At 61.2% G+C, this 20,136-nt stretch overlaps 2 protein-coding genes across 2 annotated transcripts in view; one reads left to right on the top strand and one right to left on the bottom strand.

Annotated features, from left to right (window-relative positions):
* Window positions 1-28: 28 nt before the first annotated feature.
* On the bottom strand, window positions 29-4,363 carry LOC141476431 (uncharacterized). The gene has a single exon (XM_074165109.1). It carries the CDS (start codon window positions 4,361-4,363, stop codon window positions 29-31), a length of 4,335 nt encoding a protein of 1,444 aa, XP_074021210.1.
* Window positions 4,364-8,018: 3,655 nt separating this feature from the next.
* The window catches only part of LOC141476430 (uncharacterized), a 37,466-nt gene continuing 25,348 nt past the window's right edge, over window positions 8,019-20,136 (top strand). The window contains 14 exon segments of the mRNA XM_074165108.1: window positions 8,019-8,139; window positions 10,032-10,352; window positions 11,021-11,367; window positions 11,735-12,053; window positions 12,903-13,226; window positions 13,454-13,768; window positions 14,406-14,729; window positions 15,585-15,908; window positions 16,136-16,450; window positions 17,088-17,411; window positions 18,267-18,587; window positions 18,818-19,154; window positions 19,352-19,385; window positions 19,751-20,084. Coding sequence (XP_074021209.1) covers window positions 8,019-8,139; window positions 10,032-10,352; window positions 11,021-11,367; window positions 11,735-12,053; window positions 12,903-13,226; window positions 13,454-13,768; window positions 14,406-14,729; window positions 15,585-15,908; window positions 16,136-16,450; window positions 17,088-17,411; window positions 18,267-18,587; window positions 18,818-19,154; window positions 19,352-19,385; window positions 19,751-20,084 — 4,060 coding nt within the window.

The raw sequence follows: 20,136 nt of genomic DNA, 5'->3' as shown, positions 1-20,136 counted from the left end.
CCCAGGGGGGTCCGCCCCCCCTCCCCCCTCAGAAGGTGTGAACCAGTGGGACACTGGGCAGCTCCGGGGTGGGGGGTCCCGTCCCCCCTCCACCGCTGCCACCTCCGGCCTCGCCCCGGGCCGGGGTGGGGGGGTGCTCCCCATCACTGTCCCCCGGTACCGGCTCACCGCGGACCAGGAGGATCCGGGGGGGGGCAGGGGAGGGCAGCTGGGCCAGTGCCTGCAGACAGAGGCGGGCAGGTTCCCCCCCAGCCCCCCGCAGCAGCACCATGGAGGGCAACCCCCTGGCCGTCCCCACCACTGCCACCCGTGGGGATTGGGAGGAGGATGGCCCCCCGCCTGCCACGAGCACTTCAGGGGGCTGTGGCTGGACATTGGGGTCTTCTGTGGCCTGGAGATGGACATTTGTCACCTCCGTGGGCTTGAGGTGGACGCTGGGCACCTCCATGGTCTTGAGTTGGACACTGGGCAGCTCCATGGTCTTCAGCTGGATGTTGGGCACCTTCATGGTCTTGAGATGGATGTTGGGCACCTCCATGGTCTTGAGATGGATGTTGGGGACCTCCTCTGTGGTCTTGAGTTGGACCTTAGGCACCGCTGTGGTCTTGAGATGCATGTTAGGCATCTCCATGGTCCTGAGTTGGACACTGGGCACCTCCAAAATTTGGTGACAGGTGTTGGGCACCCCTGTGGCCTGGAGATGCACATCTGCCACCTCCATTGTCTTCAGTTGCATGTTGGGAACCTCCGTGATCTTGAGATGGATGTTAGGCACCTCCATTATTTGCTGTTGGACGCTGGACGCTTTAGTGTCTTGGAGATGGACATTGGTCATCTCCATGGTCTGGAGATGGAGGCTGGGCACCTCCGTGACTTGGAGATGAACACTGGGCACCTCAGTGGTTTGGTGACACATACTGGGCACCTCACTGGAGGTGGAGATGGACTGGAGATGGATGTTGGGCACCTCTGTGGCCTGGAGATGGACGCTGGTCACCTCGGTGGCCTGCAGGTTAACACTGGTCACCTTCGTGGTCTGGAGATGGATGTTGGGCACCTCAGTTGTTTCGAGATGGACACTGGGCACCTCAGTGGTTTCAAGATCGACATCGGGCACCTCTGTTGTCTGCAGCTGGACGTCGGGCACCTCCATGGCCTGGAGCTGGACATCAGACACCTCTGTGGTCTGCAGCTGGATGTCAGGCACCTCCGTGGTCTGCAGCTGGACATCAGGCACCTCCGTGGTCTGCAGCTGGACGTCGGGCACCTCCATGGCCTGGAGCTGGACGTCAGGCACCTCCATGGCCTGGAGCTGGACACTGGGCACCTCCGTGGTCTGCAGCTGGACGTCGGGCACCTCCATGGCCTGGAGCTGGACATCAGACACTTCCGTGGTCTGCAGCTGGATGTCGGGCACCTCCGTGGTCTGCAGCTGGACATCGGGCACCTCCATGGCCTGGAGCTGGACATCGGGCACCTCCGTGGTCTGCAGATGGACATCAGGCACCTCCATGGCCTGGAGCTGGACGCTGGGCACCTCTGTGGCTTGGAGATGGATGTCAGGTACCTCCGTGGCCTCAAGATGGACACTGGGCACCTCTGTGGCCTGGAGATGGACATCTGTCACCTCTGGGGCCTGGAGATGGACGCTGGGCACCTCTGAGGGCTGCGGCAGGGCTTGGAGCTGGATGTTGGTAATGCCCGAGGGCTGTGGCACAGCTTGGAGCTGAACATTTGTCACCTCGGTGGCCTGCAGCTGGATGTTGGTGACATCCAAGGGTTGTGGTAGGGTTTGGAGCTGGATGTTGGTCACGTTGGAGGGTTGTGGCAAGGCTTGCAGCTGGATCTTGGTGACATCCAAGGGTTGTGGCAGGGCTTGCAGCTGGACATTTGTCACCTCTCTGGCCTGCAGCTGGATGTTGGTGACATCTGAGGGTTGTGGCAGAGCTTGGAGCTGGACATTTGTCATGTCGGCAGCTTGGAAGTGGATGTTAGTGACATCCAAGGACTGTGGCAGAGCTTGGAGCTGGACATTGGTCACTTTGGAGGGTTGTGGCAGGGCTTGGAGCTGGATGTTTGTCACCTCAGCAGCTTGAAGCTGGATGTTGGTGACGTCTAAGGGCTGTGGCAGGGCTTGGAGCTGGACACTTGCCACCTCTGTAGCTTGGAGCTGAACGTTTGTCACCTCGGCAGCTTGGAGCTGGATACTGGTGACCTCCAAGGGTTGTGGCAGGGCTTGCAGCTGAACATTGGTCACCTCGGCTGCCTGCAGCTGGACGCTGCTCACCTCGGGGGGCTGCGGCCCCCGCAGGGGGAGGACACTGCTGACGCCACCCCTCAGGACGATGACACTGGCCCCCGCCGGGGTCCCCGCCACGGCCTGGAGCTGGATACCAGGCAGTGCCTGCCCTGTGCCTGGTACCAAGAGGATGCTCTGCCCAGTGGCGGGAGGTCCCAATGCCCGGGGGCCCTTCCCCGCCTGGGGTGAGGGACCCTCAGCAGGCAGTAGGGTGAAGGCAGGGGGCTCGGCTGGGGCTCTGGGCAGCAGCAGGAGCTTCCGTGGGGGTGCTGGGGAGCTGGGGATGAGCTGCAGGCCCTGGGGGGTCTGCACCAGCAGGAAGGTCTGGGGTTCAGGGGGAGGCAGAGGGGGACGGCGGGGAGTCCCGCGAGGACCGGGGGCATGGGTGCGGAGGTGACGCTGGAGGTAGGAGGCCATGACAAAGGCCTTGGGGCAGAGGGGGCAGCGGTAGGGGCGGGCAGCAGAGTGGGTGCGTCGGTGGAGCTGGAGGTTGGAGGAGTGGGTGAAGGTCTTGCCGCACTGGGGGCAGGCGTAGGGCCGCTCGCCTGTGTGGACCCGCTGGTGCTGCCGGAGGTTGGAGGTTTGGGCGAAGGCTTTGCCACAGACAGGGCAGGCGTGGGGCCGCTCGCCGGTGTGGAGCTGGCGATGGCGGCGCAGGCAGGAGGTGTTCTTGAAAGCTTTGGGGCAGTCAGGGCAGCGGTAGGGCCGCTCGCCAGTGTGCTGCCGGAGGTGGTACTGGTAGTGGGACGCCCACTTAAAGGTGAGACCACACTGGGCGCACTCAAAGGCCCGCAGCCCCGTGTGGACCCGCTGGTGGATCTGGAGGAGGGAGGACCGCTTGAAGGCCTTGCCGCACTCACGGCAGGCGTAGGGCCGCTCGCCCGTGTGGTCCCGCATGTGGTATCGCAGCCCCGAGGAGCCCTTGAAGGCTTTGCCGCACTCAGTGCATTGGTAAGGGCGCTCCGGGGCAGGCTGGGACACTGCTGGGGGGTGAGGAGCCTCGGGGAGGGGACGTGATGGGACAGCGGCTGGGTGGCTGCGTTGGTGGCCTAACAGCCCGGTCAAATGGGTGAAGGTCTTGGAGCAGATGGAGCACTTGAAAGGCCGCTCAGCAGTGTGGCCGTGCCGGTGCCGGGCCAGCCCTGAGCTGTTCTTGAAGGTCTTGCCGCAGGTGGGGCAATGGTGAGGGGTGGCGGGGGTCACCGTTGTCACCGAGTGGCTGCTTTGATGTCCCAGCAGCTCCTCCTCACTGGTGAAGCTCAGGGGGCAGGTGGAGCAACTCCAGAGCGTCTCTGGTGGGGTGGCAGGGGCTGGGAGGAGCGGTGGCATGGCAGTGTGGCTCTGCAGGTGTTTCTGCAGGCAGGCGTCGGAGACAAAGGCCTTGGTGCAGGTCGGGCACTCGTAGGACCGGGCAGTGGTGTGTGTGCGTCGGTGGAGGAGGAGGTTGGAGGAGTGGGTGAAGGTCTTGCCACACTGGAGGCAAGCATAGGGCCGCTCACCCGTGTGGACCCGCTGGTGCTGCCGGAGGTTGGTGGCTTGGGCGAAGGCTTTGCCACAGACAGGGCAGGCGTGGGGCCGCTCGCCGGTGTGGGTGTGACGGTGCCGGCGGAGGCTGGAAGAGTTCTTGAAGGCCTTGGGGCAAGCAGGGCAGCGGTAGGGCCGCTCGCCAGTGTGCTGCCGGAGGTGGTACTGATAGTGGGATGCCCACTTGAAGGTGAGACCACACTGGGCGCACTCAAAGGCCCGCAGCCCCGTGTGGACCCGCTGGTGGGTCTGGAGGAGGGAGGACCGCTTGAAGGCCTTGCCGCACTGGGGGCAGGCGTAGGGCCGCTCGCCCGTGTGGCCCCGCTGGTGGTAGAGGAGGGCGGAGGAACCCTTGAAGGCTTTGGGGCACTCGGGGCACTTGTAGGGCCGCTCTCCCGTGTGGCTGCGTTGGTGGTGGGCCAGACGGGAGGACCACCTGAAGGCCTTCCCACACTCCCGGCAGGCGTAGGGCTGGTCGGGCGTCCCTGGAGCCCCGGCCTGGGATCCAGCTGGCCCCGCTGGTGGTGTGGCTCCCGCCATGGAGACAGTCCTGGGGGTTGGGGACACGTGGGGGGGGTGGGCAGGGTGCAACATCCCTACCCACCCCCCCCCCCATATCAGAGGGACCCGGCCACGTGTACAGAGGAGGGAGGGGGCGTGGCCTCACCGGGTAGGAGGGAGTCGGCCCCGGTTGGCTGGCACCACTGTGGGGGCGGGGCCTCGCCGCAGAAGCTCCGCCCGCACCCGCCAGTGTTCCCCTCCAGGCCCCGCCCCCACTGGCCCACTGTTTCCCCCTCAGGCCCCGCCCCTGACCCGCTTTCCCCTTCCGGCCACACGCCCGTCCCTCAAGGCCCCTTAGGCCACGCCCCCGCCCTGCTTTTCCCTTCAGGCTCCGCCCCCACCAACTTTCCCCTCCAGGCCACGCCCCCGGCGTCCCTCAAGCCCCTTTCAGGCCCCGCCCCGCCTCCCCTCACGCACCCCCCTGCAGGCCCCGCCCCGCGCAGGCGCCGCTGCCGCCGCCGCCCCGGCCCCGCCGCCGCCGCCCCCCCCCCTCCCCGGTTCCCGCTCACCTGCCGGGAAGGGCGCGGGGAGGGGTTGCCGCGGCGGGGCCGATCCGGGCCGGACCGGGCTAGGTAGAGCCCGCTCCGGCCGCCGCCGCCGCCGCCGAGCGACGACTGGGCCGCGCCGCGCGCGGAGCCACGCCCCCTCCCGGCGCCGCGCCGCGCCGTGCCGCGCGCGCCCAGGGGGCGAGGCCGGTCCCTCGTGGGGGCTGCTGGGAAATGGAGTCGGCGGCGGTGCCGCCATCTTGAAGCAGGGAGGGAGGGAGGGAGGTGAGAGGCGCGACTCGTAACGGGGGGCTGCGAGTGGTATGTCCTTCCCCAGGGGATTTGGGGGACTCGAGGAGGGGTTGGAGGGTTTGGGGCCCTGGGGGGGTTCAGGGAGGGCGTGAGCTGGGGAGGGGGCAGGAGGCTGGGGGACATTTGGGGGGCTCAGAGGGGTTGGGAGGCTCAGGGAAGGGTTTGAGCGGCAGGAGATTTGGGGCTTGTGGGGATTTGGGGGGCTCAGAGTGGTTAGGGGAACTGGGGGGTAGCAGGCCGGGGGGCCGGTGAGGATTTGGGGGGCAAAAGGTGGTTGGAATAGGGGACAGGAGGTTGGGGGACTGGTGGTATTTTGGGGGCTCGGGGGGAGTGGGGAATGGGGGGCAGGAGGTTGGGGCCTGGTAGGGATTTTGGGGCTCTGATGGAGATTCGGGGGGATGGGGGACTCAGGGAAGGGTTGGGGAGCTTAGAGGGGTTGGGAGAACTGGCGGGGCAGGATGTTGGGGGGCAGATGGGAATTTGGGAGACTTTGGGGCTGGGGCTTGGGAGGACTTGGGGGGCGGGGGAATTAGGGAGGCGGGAGTTTGGGGGGCTGGTGGAAATTGGGGAGCACAGAGGGGCTTGATGAAACGGGGGACAGGGGCTTAGGGGGCTGGGAAAAGGTTGGGGGATCTGGGAGAAAGGGGTTGGATGAATTTGGGGGGGCTCAGAGGGTGTTGGAGCAACTGGAGCACTGGGGCAGGCAGGATTTTGGGGGAAATGGGGGGCTGGAATTGACTGGGGGGGAGGGATCTCCCAGGACACTCCAGGGATCTCCCAGGGGACCCAGTGCCACTGTGATGTGGGGACAGGAACATGCAGGATCCCAGGACCCGTCACCCCGTTCCCCTTGTCTCCAGCCCCGCACGGCCCCCCCATAGTGATGTCCCCTGCCCTGCAGGCCACTCCCTCCCCGGGCTGTGACACCAGGACACAGTGATGGGCACAGGACAGGACCCTCCCCCACTCAAAGAGCCCCCAGAGGGGGACAGCAGTCACTCTGATGAGGGTGGCTGTGGGGTCTCCACTGCCCCCCCCGCCATGTCCTTTGGGGGAGGCTTGTCACTTGGGCAGGGTTGCCATAAGAAAGAGGGTGGGGATCCCCTTATTGTCCCCCTGCTTACACTCCTCCCCCTCCTACCCGTTCTGCCTTTTCTCCCCCGTGTTGTTGCCCATTTCTCTCACGGCTCCCAGGACTGCGACTGAGGACATCGCCACCCTGGAGCCACTAATGTGTTGTGTCCCCCCCAGGGGCAGGTGGGTGACAAGGGGTCAGCAGAGGTGGGGACAGCATGTATCTGGGGACCTGGTGGCCCACATGTCCCTGTGCCTGGGGTGCCCTATAGGCCCCTGGGGGGCTGGAGGTGGGTATGGGACAGGGGACCCTCCTGCTGGCCTGGCCACCAGGGCAGCCTCACGCCTGCCTGCCCCACATCCCCCCTTTTGCTCCTGCACCCCTTCCCTGCCCCACATCTCCTCTGGCTGCAGGTCTGCACACACCTTCTCTGTCCTTATATAGTTCTTATAGTCATATGCCCTATACATCCCTGAAAAGCCCCCCAGCCCTGCCCTATAGCCCGTGGTGTCCCCAGATGTGCCCTGTAGATCCCTGAAAGGCCCCCAGCAGCCTGGATCTCTTCCTGCTCTTCCCTGGGAGCCTGGATCTCCTGCTTCTTCCCAGCAGCCTGGATTTCCTCCTGCTCTTCCCTGGGAGCCTGAATCTCCTCCTGCTCTTCCCGGCAGCCTGGATCTCATCCCAGTGGAGGAGGAACCCAGGTAGACAGCAAGATCCTTCACTTGGCCATACCTCAGGATCAGAACATGCTTCTGTCCACCTTCCCTGTGCACATGGAGCACACCACACATGTCTCTGCCCTCTGGCCTTCTCCATCTGCACCCTCTGCGCCCTCTGGGGACGTCGTGTAGGATGCAAAGTACCTGCCCCACCTGTGATGCTGGAGATGGTGTTGGAGATGCCCCACCACAAGTTTCCTGCCCGTGTGCACCTGGCATTGGCTGCACCAGCTGAGTTCAGGGGGCCATCTGAAATGCTTGCTCTTAACCCTGCTCCTCCATGACTCGTGTTCCACCTTCCCCGGAGCAGGAGGCTGCTCCAAGCACCCATGGCACAGATAAGCCCTTTTCCTTTCCCACGAGGCGTTTCCCGCTTCTGACAGTGGCTGCTGCTCTCAGTGCAATGTTTGCAAGAGGATGCTCACCCAAAATCAGTGGAAGGGCAGCACAGGAAGCGGTTTGACAGCCGGGCAAAGTGGCTACAGCAAGTTGCGGCTTCATTTCTTCATACCTTGGTGGCCGTTTCTACCTTATTCAACCTTACTTTATTTTTAAAAACAAGGGAAAAAAGAGTAATTGGCGAAAGGAGTTTGCTTTCCCTTTGACCCTCCATACGAAGGTCTCCCCAGACATTTGCCATGCATTTCTGGGGGTGGTTGATACCAAGCAGCCATCACCAATCTCCATCAGCTGGTCATGGGCTCCAGCTCACCTTCAACGAGGCCCAAAACAGAATTGGTAGCTTAGTCAGAGCCTCATTGGGATGAACCCAAGGTTTGTTCCTGAGGTTGAATCCTAAAAGCAACCCCAAGTCGATTCTTGCCCCAAACATTTTTGGTCAGCAAGACACAGTTGAAGTCCTTGGGTCAACTGTGGAGACCCTGTCCCAGACCTGGGTGAGCCAAAGAGGAAGGAAGAGGCATGAGGAAGGCAGCAGCTTAAGCCAAGCAAGGCAGGAAGACGTGGTGTCTGGCGTCCTCTGCTTGAAAATTAATAACTGGGAGATCCTTGGCTGACCTGCTGGCGGTTGTGGTCTCACGGGCATGTCTGCAGCCTCAGCACTTAGGTTTGCCCGTGGGGATGGAGAAAAGGACCTCTTGCAGATGACCTCAGCAGATTTGGGCCGAATTCCTGTTACAGATCTGAAGGAGATAGTAGCTGAAAGTGGAGGAGGCTGCTCTCCTTCCCCACAAGAGCACCTGCTGCGTGGCCCAAGCCTCTGAGATGCTCCTGAAGGGTTGCCATGCTGGTGCCCACGTTTGATCCACTGGTCTCAGCCCCCTCAGTGGGGCCAGTACTGAGTCTGCTCCTCATCAAGGTGATGGACCATTTGATGCTCGTCCGTTTTGTTGTCCGTTGGCTATGGAGTCCGCATCACTTATAAGCAGATGCACTTCCTGGGCAAAGTTAAGATCCTACAACCAAGCCCTGCAGCTCCCCCAGCCCTTCTCGTCCACATTCTGATGTCCTCTTCCGCGGTGGACCCATGGGATGTCAGCAACAGCAGCTGAGGTCAGAGGATGCTTGCTGGTCACCAAGGATCAAGCTGAAAGCAGAAGATTCAGTTCCCCTTCATCTACTGGACTCCATGTGATGCAAGAGCCACTGGGAAACCGGGGGACAGAGCGGAACGGAAAGTGTCCTCTCCCAGCTGCCTTCATCAGGTCTTTGGCATATTTCTTCTCCAGCTGGTGATGGTGGACCTGATCTCTGTCTCTGCCAAATCAACCTCTTCCCACACTGCTGCCGGGCTGGGAACAGCTTCTCCAAAAGTTCTTTGCTGTCAGCTGGGTACCCTATGAGTGACAGACTATCCACCCATGCTGGGCTTGGGGCTGCAGAGGTCCTCCTTGTCCTAGCAGGGCTGTGTGGTGAGTATTCTCGCGTTTCCCCCTGTGTCCCTCCATCCCCAGTGTTGGTTGTGTGCCGCATTTTGGGACGCAGCATTCGTGAGCGCTGCCGCTCCTCTTCATGTCTGGGCAGTTTGGTTGTGGTTGCTGCAAATTTCTAAGATGCATGCTCAGACCAACACCCATGGTTTCATGGTTTCTTAAGTGCACGCTTAGAGTAATACCCATGGTTCCATGGCTTCATAAGGTGTGCATGTAGACCAACACCCATGGTTTCACGGGTGCTTCTGCAAGTATGGTAGATGCAGACCTGCCAAGCCCAGCTGCAACGAGCAGCTGTCCTCCAGCTGATGGCTGCAGAAGGCTTGAGGTTCCCTCAAAAGTGCCAGTATCTTCTAGAAGGTGCATTCCACAAAGAGGGGAGGAATTTTTACAGCAGTAGAGTCACACAGCACATTAGGAATAAACAATGAAAAGTGGGAAAAGTGTAGAAACCGAGTGCACCAAGTGTGTCACTGCCATTTCAGTAGCACTGACGATGGGCTATGGAGCTTGAATGGCCAAAAAATGGGGAGGAATGGGATTTATCTGCCCTGTGATGGGGAAGGAAGTATCACGGTGTTGATGGGCTGGGATCAAGCTGGTCTGAAGAAGCAGGATGGGTGCTTGCAGGAAATAAGGGAGCCCTTTGCTCAGCTCCATTCTTAACCCTGGGGTCAAGGCTGTTCATCCAGCAGAGCCAGGTTTGAGTGGTGGGTGCAGAGTCCCTGGCACCTTGTGCTCTGGCTGCACAGTCTTCTTCAAAATCCCTCCCACAAAGTGCCTGCAACTCAGTCACCCGTCCTGGTATTGTGCTTAGGGAGTTTATCCTACAATCTTGGCAGAGTCATCTGCTTAAAAAGCAATTAGTGGTGCACTTAATAGCAATTAACAAAGGTCTTTGTGTATTTTGGCCTTCCTGGTTTTGGGGGACTGGATTCTCAGCTGGAAAAGCCTGGAGTTTGCTCACGGGCCAGTTTCCATGTGTCTCCTGAAAATTATTATAATAAAATTATAATTGTTCATGTCTCTCTCTCTCTCTTGCTTGTTCTTCCCCATTCCTTTTGGACAACAAGTGACAAGATACTTTCCCAGCTGCTGCCCAGCCTCTTCTTTTGCGTGATTTCCCATTAACATCTCCTTCTCTTTGCTCTCCATCGTTGCCAGCGTCAGGTCCTGGCAATGTCAGGCTGGTGAATGGCCCCAATTCCTGCGTGGGCCGGCTGGAGGTCTTCTACAATGGCACCTGGGGGACAGTGTGCGATGATGACTGGGACCTCAACGGAGCCCGGGTGGTCTGCCGGCAGCTGGGCTGTGGGATGGCGCTGTCGGCCGTCGATGGGGCTCACTATGGGCGAGGAGCAGACCCCATCTGGCTGGACAACGTACACTGTGCTGGGACAGAGGCTGCCCTTTCCGAGTGCCAGGCACAGCCCTGGGGAGCCCACAACTGCGGGCACGGGGAGGACGCCAGTGTTGTGTGCTCGGGTGAGGAACACGCACCCACCATGGTTTCCATCAGCCGCTGTGAACAACCAAAGGGTTAAACAACAGACAGGACAGTAGTCTTGCCCTTTGCTGTTGGCTGGTCACCCCTTCTTGTTGATTGGTTGACCTTCGCTGTTGAGAAATTGACCCTTCTTCTTGCCTGGTAGTCAGTTCTTTTTGACTGGTTCCTTCTTGCTGATGACTGGCTGCCCCTTGTTGACTGGTAGCCGTTTCTTGTTTACTGGTTGCCCCTTGCTCTTGAATGGGTGTCCTCTGATTGTAAAAAGAGTGTAGGCACCCAGCTCACAGAGAGACAGGTACCTATGGCCACTGGTAGGAGCCTTAATTTTGAGCTGGATCTGGCCCCTACAGGTCGGCAGACTTACTCCCTCCCTACATAAATTTGTGAAGATTTAGCCTCTTCACACCATTGCTCCAAGCGATTTCCAAATGCCGTTTTCACCCTCCAAAGCTCTCCACATCTGGCATGGAGGCTGCAGCGCCCTGGCCATTTCTCAGCCCAGATGGCTCCTGGCTTCATGGGGATGAACCCCTTCAAGTCAGATGCCACCTGGGCTTGCTGGGCAGGAGACCCTGCTCCCATGCATTGCTGGCGATGGCATGACCAGAAAAGTCTCTGATCTTTTGCTTCTTGGGCGTGTTTGCAGGAGCGACCCGTACCAGGCTGGTGAACGGCTCAAGTTTCTGCTCTGGCAGAGTTGAAGTCTTCCATGGTGGCGAATGGGGCACCGTGTGCGATGACAGCTGGAGCCTGATGGACGCCCAAGTGGTGTGCAGGGAGGTGGGCTGCGGCCACGCGCTATCAGCTCTGTCCCAAGCTGCCTTCGGGCAGGGGTCAGGGCCCATCTGGCTGGATGAAGTGACCTGTGCTGGGATGGAGTCCAGCATTTCTCTGTGCCAGGCCAAATCCTGGGGAAGCCATAACTGCAACCACGGAGAGGATGCTGGTGTTGAATGTGCAGGTAACTCTTGACTCCTGCTCCATCACGTGAAGGTGGCACCCAATCATATTTTTGAGAGAGAGAGGGGAAGAGAAAAGAGCAGAAGACCTGTAAAACGGTCCTGGATGTAGATGTCTCCCTTGCATTTCTGAATGGGTGGGTGTGTGCTGGAGAAGGGAAGAGGGAGCTTTGTAGAGGACGTCCGTCCAGATGGCTCATGCCAGGGAGGGTGGTGAGAATGAGGAAGTGGTGAGCATTTGAGGGGAGCCTGATTTACTCATTTTGGGTGAGCAACCTCCTCACACTCTAGTTGTGAGGACCTGGGACAACGGAAGGACAGGGCAGCTCCAGTTACTGCTGTAACCTCTTCTGGCACGTCCAGATGGTTTTCCTCCTTACCTCTTTTCAGAAGCGACTCAGCTCCGGCTGGTGAACGGCTCCAGCCGCTGCTCCGGGAGGGTTGAGGTGCTCCATCAGCAGCAGTGGGGGACGGTGTGTGACGACGGCTGGGACCTGAGCGATGCCGAGGTGGTCTGCCGGCAGCTGGGCTGCGGGGCGGCAGTGGCAGCCCCGGGCTCGGCTCACTTTGGCCGGGGCCGTGACCCCATCTGGCTGGATGACGTGAACTGCACGGGGACGGAAGGTGCCATCGCTGAATGCAGCTTCAGGCGCTGGGGAGCCCATAACTGCATCCATGGTGAAGATGCGGGTGTCGTGTGCTCGGGTAAGCCTGGTCCAGGTTACGGCTTCAGGGAGAAGTTTCTCTGTGGGTGCTCTTGCGCCTACTTTCAGTTTGCTCGCCTCTCTGCAGGCGTTGCTCTCCTTTGGGTACAACGCCATTGCAAGCAGCAGTCAGAAACGCTGGGGAGGTGAGGTAGCTCTGCTTCTGTAGGCGTCCTGTCTGGATGCGCTCCCGCCTGTTGGTGGTAACCCTCTATCTGGCAGCTTAAAGTGTCGGTTCTCAAGTGGCTTGCCACGTCCGTCACGCACGCCTGCTCCGGGTGTTGGAGTGCGTGCGGTCAGAGGAAGCATCTGGCCATCGGTGCTTGCCCTGCATGGCTGCAGGCTTCTCCGTCTCTATGTCCCAAGCTGCTTCTGGATCTCTAGAGGTGGTCCAAGATGGGAAGACAACCCGCCCCCCCCCCATCCCTCCAGCTTGCAATGGGTTGCCAGCCCAAGACAAAACCCGGGTGACTCGACGGAAGAGTTCCCAGGAGCTGCAGTAGAATAGAGCAAACAGAGGAGCAGCGTGGAAGGACCCTCTGCCTTTCCTCCAGAGGGCAAGGGAATGACAATTCCCTTGCTACTAGTGCTAGTAGTGGTAATAAGGGCAAGGGATGCAGGGGGGGATCCCGTCACTGCTCTTTCTCCCCTATGCCCTGGCTCATTTTCAGCCCAAGTGGACAACCCCTGGGCATTTCCACGGTGTCAAGGACCGTGCCGTGTCCCACCGGAATCCCTGTTTTGTGAAGGTGTCATGGCAGGGAGCTGAGAGTAGAGGGGGGTACGGTCCTGCATGAGGCCCTACGCCCGGGACCTTCTCCAGCAGCCCTTCCTGAGGGCTTGTTGGTGTCCTCCTTTGTTGCAGACACCATGGCGCTTCGGTTGGTGGATGGCCCGCGCCGCTGTGCCGGGAGGGTTGAGGTGCTCCATCAGCAGCAGTGGGGGACGGTGTGTGACGACGGCTGGGACCTGAGCGATGCCGAGGTGGTCTGCCGGCAGCTGGGCTGCGGGGCGGCAGTGGCAGCCCCGGGCTCGGCTCACTTTGGCCGGGGCCGTGACCCCATCTGGCTGGATGAGGTGAACTGCACGGGGACCGAGTTGGCCCTCTCCGAATGTGGGTCCAAGCCGAAAGGAGTCCACAAGTGCTACCACGGAGAAGATGCTGGTGTGGTGTGCTCAGGTAGCTGTTGTTCCTCTGCTGACGAGCTCCTGGGTGCCAACATTGCAGGAGCTCTGCGGCCACTTTTCCGTGCTTATCTCTGACGATGTTCTTTCCCCGTGGGAGTCCTCAAATCTCTGAGGGAAGACAAAGGCTGAACGTGCGGGGATCCGTCCTCCGTCTCGTATCCAACGCTTGCTTTCTCCCCCGCTAGGTCCACCCCCACAAGGCGACACCTCTCTACCTTTCCATTGCAGACCCTACTGAGGTGCGGCTGGTGAACGGCTCCAGTCGCTGCTCTGGGAGAGTGGAGGTGCTGCACAACCAGCGATGGGGCAGCGTGTGCGACGACGGCTGGGACCTGGATGACGCGCAAGTGGTGTGCCGGCAGCTGGGCTGCGGGACGGCCGTCGCCGCTCCGCCCGGAGCTCAGTTTGGGATGGGGTATGAGCCCATCTGGCTGGACGATGTGAACTGCACCGGCGCCGAGGCTGCCCTCTCCGAGTGCAGGGCCAGGCCGTGGGGAGACAATAACTGCGACCACCGAGAAGATGCCAGCGTGGTGTGCCTGGGTAAGCCGCTCCAGACCCCACCGCGGTGCAGCTCTGGAAGGAGCAACGCTGCCCCAAGGATAACTCGGTAGAGAAACACCCGCTCTGCTCACGTCTTGGATCTGTCTAGGAACCGATTTCAGGTTGGCTGAGAGCAGCAGCTCCCCTTGGCCACCGTGAGGACTTTATCCCAGGAGAACAAGTGTCCGTGCCCAGCCACCCCCTTGCTCTCCCCCGTAGCCCCTGAACCGGTCCCTTGACTCTTCTGCTGCGAGCAGAAGAGTCCTTTTTCATGTGTGCGCGGTACTGACGTGACGCGACGCGCGTCGTCACCATACCCTGAAGTCCACTGAACCTCCCTCCCCTCTGCCTTGGGTCCGTCTTGTCTGGTTGGTCGGCCGGGACACCAGCATCTAGTGCCGCTTGCGATGCGCTGGCCTCCTGCCAGCGCTGCAGATAGGGGTGGGTCTCCCATTCAGCCCTGTGTCACAGCTGCCCCCTCCTCCTGGGTTTCTTGGATGCCTGATGGCACCTCAAATGGGACCAGGTGCCTGTCTTTGTGCTGGTGACGCTCTCCGCCTCACCTTGCAGGGGGCCACCGTTTGAGGGCCCATCCACACTTGGGTGTTTGACTTCCAGGTGTCTTTTGTAATTCCAGGAGCAGCTCAGCTCCGGCTGGTGAACGGCTCCAGCCGCTGCTCCGGGAGGGTTGAGGTGCTCCATCAGCAGCAGTGGGGGACGGTGTGTGACGACGGCTGGGACCTGAGCGATGCCGAGGTGGTCTGCCGGCAGCTGGGCTGCGGGGCGGCAGTGGCAGCCCCGGGCTCGGCTCACTTTGGCCGGGGCCGTGACCCCATCTGGCTGGATGACGTGAACTGCACGGGGACGGAAGGTGCCATCGCTGAATGCAGCTTCAGGCGCTGGGGAGCCCATAACTGCATCCATGGTGAAGATGCGGGTGTCGTGTGCTCGGGTAAGCCTGGTCCAGGTTACGGCTTCAGGGAGAAGTTTCTCTGTGGGTGCTCTTGTGCCTACTTTCAGTTTGCTCGCCTCTCTGCAGGCGTTGCTCTCCTTTGGGTACAACGCCATTGCAAGCAGCAGTCAGAAACGCTGGGGAGGTGAGGTAGCTCTGCTTCTGTAGGCGTCCTGTCTGGATGCGCTCCCGCCTGTTGGTGGTAACCCTCTATCTGGCAGCTTAAAGTGTCGGTTCTCAAGTGGCTTGCCACGTCCGTCACGCACGCCTGCTCCGGGTGTTGGAGTGCGTGCGGTCAGAGGAAGCATCTGGCCATCGGTGCTTGCCCTGCATGGCTGCAGGCTTCTCCGTCTCTATGTCCCAAGCTGCTTCTGGATCTCTAGAGGTGGTCCAAGATGGGAAGACAACCCGCCCCCCCCCCATCCCTCCAGCTTGCAATGGGTTGCCAGCCCAAGACAAAACCCGGGTGACTCGACGGAAGAGTTCCCAGGAGCTGCAGTAGAATAGAGCAAACAGAGGAGCAGCGTGGAAGGACCCTCTGCCTTTCCTCCAGAGGGCAAGGGAATGACAATTCCCTTGCTACTAGTGCTAGTAGTGGTAATAAGGGCAAGGGATGCAGGGGGGGATCCCGTCACTGCTCTTTCTCCCCTATGCCCTGGCTCATTTTCAGCCCAAGTGGACAACCCCTGGGCATTTCCACGGTGTCAAGGACCGTGCCGTGTCCCACCGGAATCCCTGTTTTGTGAAGGTGTCATGGCAGGGAGCTGAGAGTAGAGGGGGGTACGGTCCTGCATGAGGCCCTACGCCCGGGACCTTCTCCAGCAGCCCTTCCTGAGGGCTTGTTGGTGTCCTCCTTTGTTGCAGACACCATGGCGCTTCGGTTGGTGGATGGCCCGCGCCGCTGTGCCGGGAGGGTTGAGGTGCTCCATCAGCAGCAGTGGGGGACGGTGTGTGACGACGGCTGGGACCTGAGCGATGCCGAGGTGGTCTGCCGGCAGCTGGGCTGCGGGGCGGCAGTGGCAGCCCCGGGCTCGGCTCACTTTGGCCGGGGCCGTGACCCCATCTGGCTGGATGAGGTGAACTGCACGGGGACCGAGTTGGCCCTCTCCGAATGTGGGTCCAAGCCGAAAGGAGTCCACAAGTGCTACCACGGAGAAGATGCTGGTGTGGTGTGCTCAGGTAGCTGTTGTTCCTCTGCTGACGAGCTCCTGGGTGCCAACATTGCAGGAGCTCTGCGGCCACTTTTCCGTGCTTATCTCTGACGATGTTCTTTCCCCGTGGGAGTCCTCAAATCTCTGAGGGAAGACAAAGGCTGAACGTGCGGGGATCCGTCCTCCGTCTCGTATCCAACGCTTGCTTTCTCCCCCGCTAGGTCCACCCCCACAAGGCGACACCTCTCTACCTTTCCATTGCAGACCCTACTGAGGTGCGGCTGGTGAACGGCTCCAGTCGCTGCTCTGGGAGAGTGGAGGTGCTGCACAACCAGCGATGGGGCAGCGTGTGCGACGACGGCTGGGACCTGGATGACGCGCAAGTGGTGTGCCGGCAGCTGGGCTGCGGGACGGCCGTCGCCGCTCCGCCCGGAGCTCAGTTTGGGATGGGGTATGAGCCCATCTGGCTGGACGATGTGAACTGCACCGGCGCCGAGGCTGCCCTCTCCGAGTGCAGGGCCAGGCCGTGGGGAGACAATAACTGCGACCACCGAGAAGATGCCAGCGTGGTGTGCCTGGGTAAGCCGCTCCAGACCCCACCGCGGTGCAGCTCTGGAAGGAGCAACGCTGCCCCAAGGATAACTCGGTAGAGAAACACCCGCTCTGCTCACGTCTTGGATCTGTCTAGGAACCGATTTCAGGTTGGCTGAGAGCAGCAGCTCCCCTTGGCCACCGTGAGGACTTTATCCCAGGAGAACAAGTGTCCGTGCCCAGCCACCCCCTTGCTCTCCCCCGTAGCCCCTGAACCGGTCCCTTGACTCTTCTGCTGCGAGCAGAAGAGTCCTTTTTCATGTGTGCGCGGTACTGACGTGACGCGACGCGCGTCGTCACCATACCCTGAAGTCCACTGAACCTCCCTCCCCTCTGCCTTGGGTCCGTCTTGTCTGGGTGGTCGGCCGGGACACCAGCATCTAGTGCCGCTTGCGATGCGCTGGCCTCCTGCCAGCGCTGCAGATAGGGGTGGGTCTCCCATTCAGCCCTGTGTCACAGCTGCCCCCTCCTCCTGGGTTTCTTGGATGCCTGATGGCACCTCAAATGGGACCAGGTGCCTGTCTTTGTGCTGGTGACGCTCTCCGCCTCACCTTGCAGGGGGCCACCGTTTGAGGGCCCATCCACACTTGGGTGTTTGACTTCCAGGTGTCTTTTGTAATTCCAGGAGCAGCTCAGCTCCGGCTGGTGAACGGCTCCAGCCGCTGCTCCGGGAGGGTTGAGGTGCTCCATCAGCAGCAGTGGGGGACGGTGTGTGACGACGGCTGGGACCTGAGCGATGCCGAGGTGGTCTGCCGGCAGCTGGGCTGCGGGGCGGCAGTGGCAGCCCCGGGCTCGGCTCACTTTGGCCGGGGCCGTGACCCCATCTGGCTGGATGACGTGAACTGCACGGGGACGGAAGGTGCCATCGCTGAATGCAGCTTCAGGCGCTGGGGAGCCCATAACTGCATCCATGGTGAAGATGCGGGTGTCGTGTGCTCGGGTAAGCCTGGTCCAGGTTACGGCTTCAGGGAGAAGTTTCTCTGTGGGTGCTCTTGCGCCTACTTTCAGTTTGCTCGCCTCTCTGCAGGCGTTGCTCTCCTTTGGGTACAACGCCATTGCAAGCAGCAGTCAGAAACGCTGGGGAGGTGAGGTAGCTCTGCTTCTGTAGGCGTCCTGTCTGGATGCGCTCCCGCCTGTTGGTGGTAACCCTCTATCTGGCAGCTTAAAGTGTCGGTTCTCAAGTGGCTTGCCACGTCCGTCACGCACGCCTGCTCCGGGTGTTGGAGTGCGTGCGGTCAGAGGAAGCATCTGGCCATCGGTGCTTGCCCTGCATGGCTGCAGGCTTCTCCGTCTCTATGTCCCAAGCTGCTTCTGGATCTCTAGAGGTGGTCCAAGATGGGAAGACAACCCGCCCCCCCCCCATCCCTCCAGCTTGCAATGGGTTGCCAGCCCAAGACAAAACCCGGGTGACTCGACGGAAGAGTTCCCAGGAGCTGCAGTAGAATAGAGCAAACAGAGGAGCAGCGTGGAAGGACCCTCTGCCTTTCCTCCAGAGGGCAAGGGAATGACAATTCCCTTGCTACTAGTGCTAGTAGTGGTAATAAGGGCAAGGGATGCAGGGGGGGATCCCGTCACTGCTCTTTCTCCCCTATGCCCTGGCTCATTTTCAGCCCAAGTGGACAACCCCTGGGCATTTCCACGGTGTCAAGGACCGTGCCGTGTCCCACCGGAATCCCTGTTTTGTGAAGGTGTCATGGCAGGGAGCTGAGAGTAGAGGGGGGTACGGTCCTGCATGAGGCCCTACGCCCGGGACCTTCTCCAGCAGCCCTTCCTGAGGGCTTGTTGGTGTCCTCCTTTGTTGCAGACACCATGGCGCTTCGGTTGGTGGATGGCCCGCGCCGCTGTGCCGGGAGGGTTGAGGTGCTCCATCAGCAGCAGTGGGGGACGGTGTGTGACGACGGCTGGGACCTGAGCGATGCCGAGGTGGTCTGCCGGCAGCTGGGCTGCGGGGCGGCAGTGGCAGCCCCGGGCTCGGCTCACTTTGGCCGGGGCCGTGACCCCATCTGGCTGGATGAGGTGAACTGCACGGGGACCGAGTTGGCCCTCTCCGAATGTGGGTCCAAGCCGAAAGGAGTCCACAAGTGCTACCACGGAGAAGATGCTGGTGTGGTGTGCTCAGGTAGCTGTTGTTCCTCTGCTGACGAGCTCCTGGGTGCCAACATTGCAGGAGCTCTGCGGCCACTTTTCCGTGCTTATCTCTGACGATGTTCTTTCCCCGTGGGAGTCCTCAAATCTCTGAGGGAAGACAAAGGCTGAACGTGCGGGGATCCGTCCTCCGTCTCGTATCCAACGCTTGCTTTCTCCCCCGCTAGGTCCACCCCCACAAGGCGACACCTCTCTACCTTTCCATTGCAGACCCTACTGAGGTGCGGCTGGTGAACGGCTCCAGTCGCTGCTCTGGGAGAGTGGAGGTGCTGCACAACCAGCGATGGGGCAGCGTGTGCGACGACGGCTGGGACCTGGATGACGCGCAAGTGGTGTGCCGGCAGCTGGGCTGCGGGACGGCCGTCGCCGCTCCGCCCGGAGCTCAGTTTGGGATGGGGTATGAGCCCATCTGGCTGGACGATGTGAACTGCACCGGCGCCGAGGCTGCCCTCTCCGAGTGCAGGGCCAGGCCGTGGGGAGACAATAACTGCGACCACCGAGAAGATGCCAGCGTGGTGTGCCTGGGTAAGCCGCTCCAGACCCCACCGCGGTGCAGCTCTGGAAGGAGCAACGCTGCCCCAAGGATAACTCGGTAGAGAAACACCCGCTCTGCTCACGTCTTGGATCTGTCTAGGAACCGATTTCAGGTTGGCTGAGAGCAGCAGCTCCCCTTGGCCACCGTGAGGACTTTATCCCAGGAGAACAAGTGTCCGTGCCCAGCCACCCCCTTGCTCTCCCCCGTAGCCCCTGAACCGGTCCCTTGACTCTTCTGCTGCGAGCAGAAGAGTCCTTTTTCATGTGTGCGCGGTGCTGACGTGACGCGACGCGCGTCGTCACCATACCCTGAAGTCCACTGAACCTCCCTCCCCTCTGCCTTGGGTCCGTCTTGTCTGGGTGGTCGGCCGGGACACCAGCATCTAGTGCCGCTTGCGATGCGCTGGCCTCCTGCCAGCGCTGCAGATAGGGGTGGGTCTCCCATTCAGCCCTGTGTCACAGCTGCCCCCTCCTCCTGGGTTTCTTGGATGCCTGATGGCACCTCAAATGGGACCAGGTGCCTGTGTTTGTGCTGGTGACGCTCTCCGCCTCACCTTGCAGGGGGCCACCGTTTGAGGGCCCATCCACACTTGGGTGTTTGACTTCCAGGTGTCTTTTGTAATTCCAGGAGCAGCTCAGCTCCGGCTGGTGAACGGCTCCAGCCGCTGCTCCGGGAGGGTTGAGGTGCTCCATCAGCAGCAGTGGGGGACGGTGTGTGACGACGGCTGGGACCTGAGCGATGCCGAGGTGGTCTGCCGGCAGCTGGGCTGCGGGGCGGCAGTGGCAGCCCCGGGCTCGGCTCACTTTGGCCGGGGCCGTGACCCCATCTGGCTGGATGACGTGAACTGCACGGGGACGGAAGGTGCCATCGCTGAATGCAGCTTCAGGCGCTGGGGAGCCCATAACTGCATCCATGGTGAAGATGCGGGTGTCGTGTGCTCGGGTAAGCCTGGTCCAGGTTACGGCTTCAGGGAGAAGTTTCTCTGTGGGTGCTC

The sequence above is a fragment of the Numenius arquata genome, chromosome 32 (assembly GCF_964106895.1).
Source record: "Numenius arquata chromosome 32, bNumArq3.hap1.1, whole genome shotgun sequence".
Taxonomy (NCBI): domain Eukaryota; kingdom Metazoa; phylum Chordata; class Aves; order Charadriiformes; family Scolopacidae; genus Numenius; species Numenius arquata.
This window is presented reverse-complemented; position numbering and strand designations above follow the sequence as displayed.

Coding starts and splice junctions, on each gene's coding strand:
- LOC141476431 (XM_074165109.1), bottom strand. CDS start 4,363: ATGGCGGGAGCCACACCACCAGCGGGGCCAGCTGGATCCCAGGCCGGG.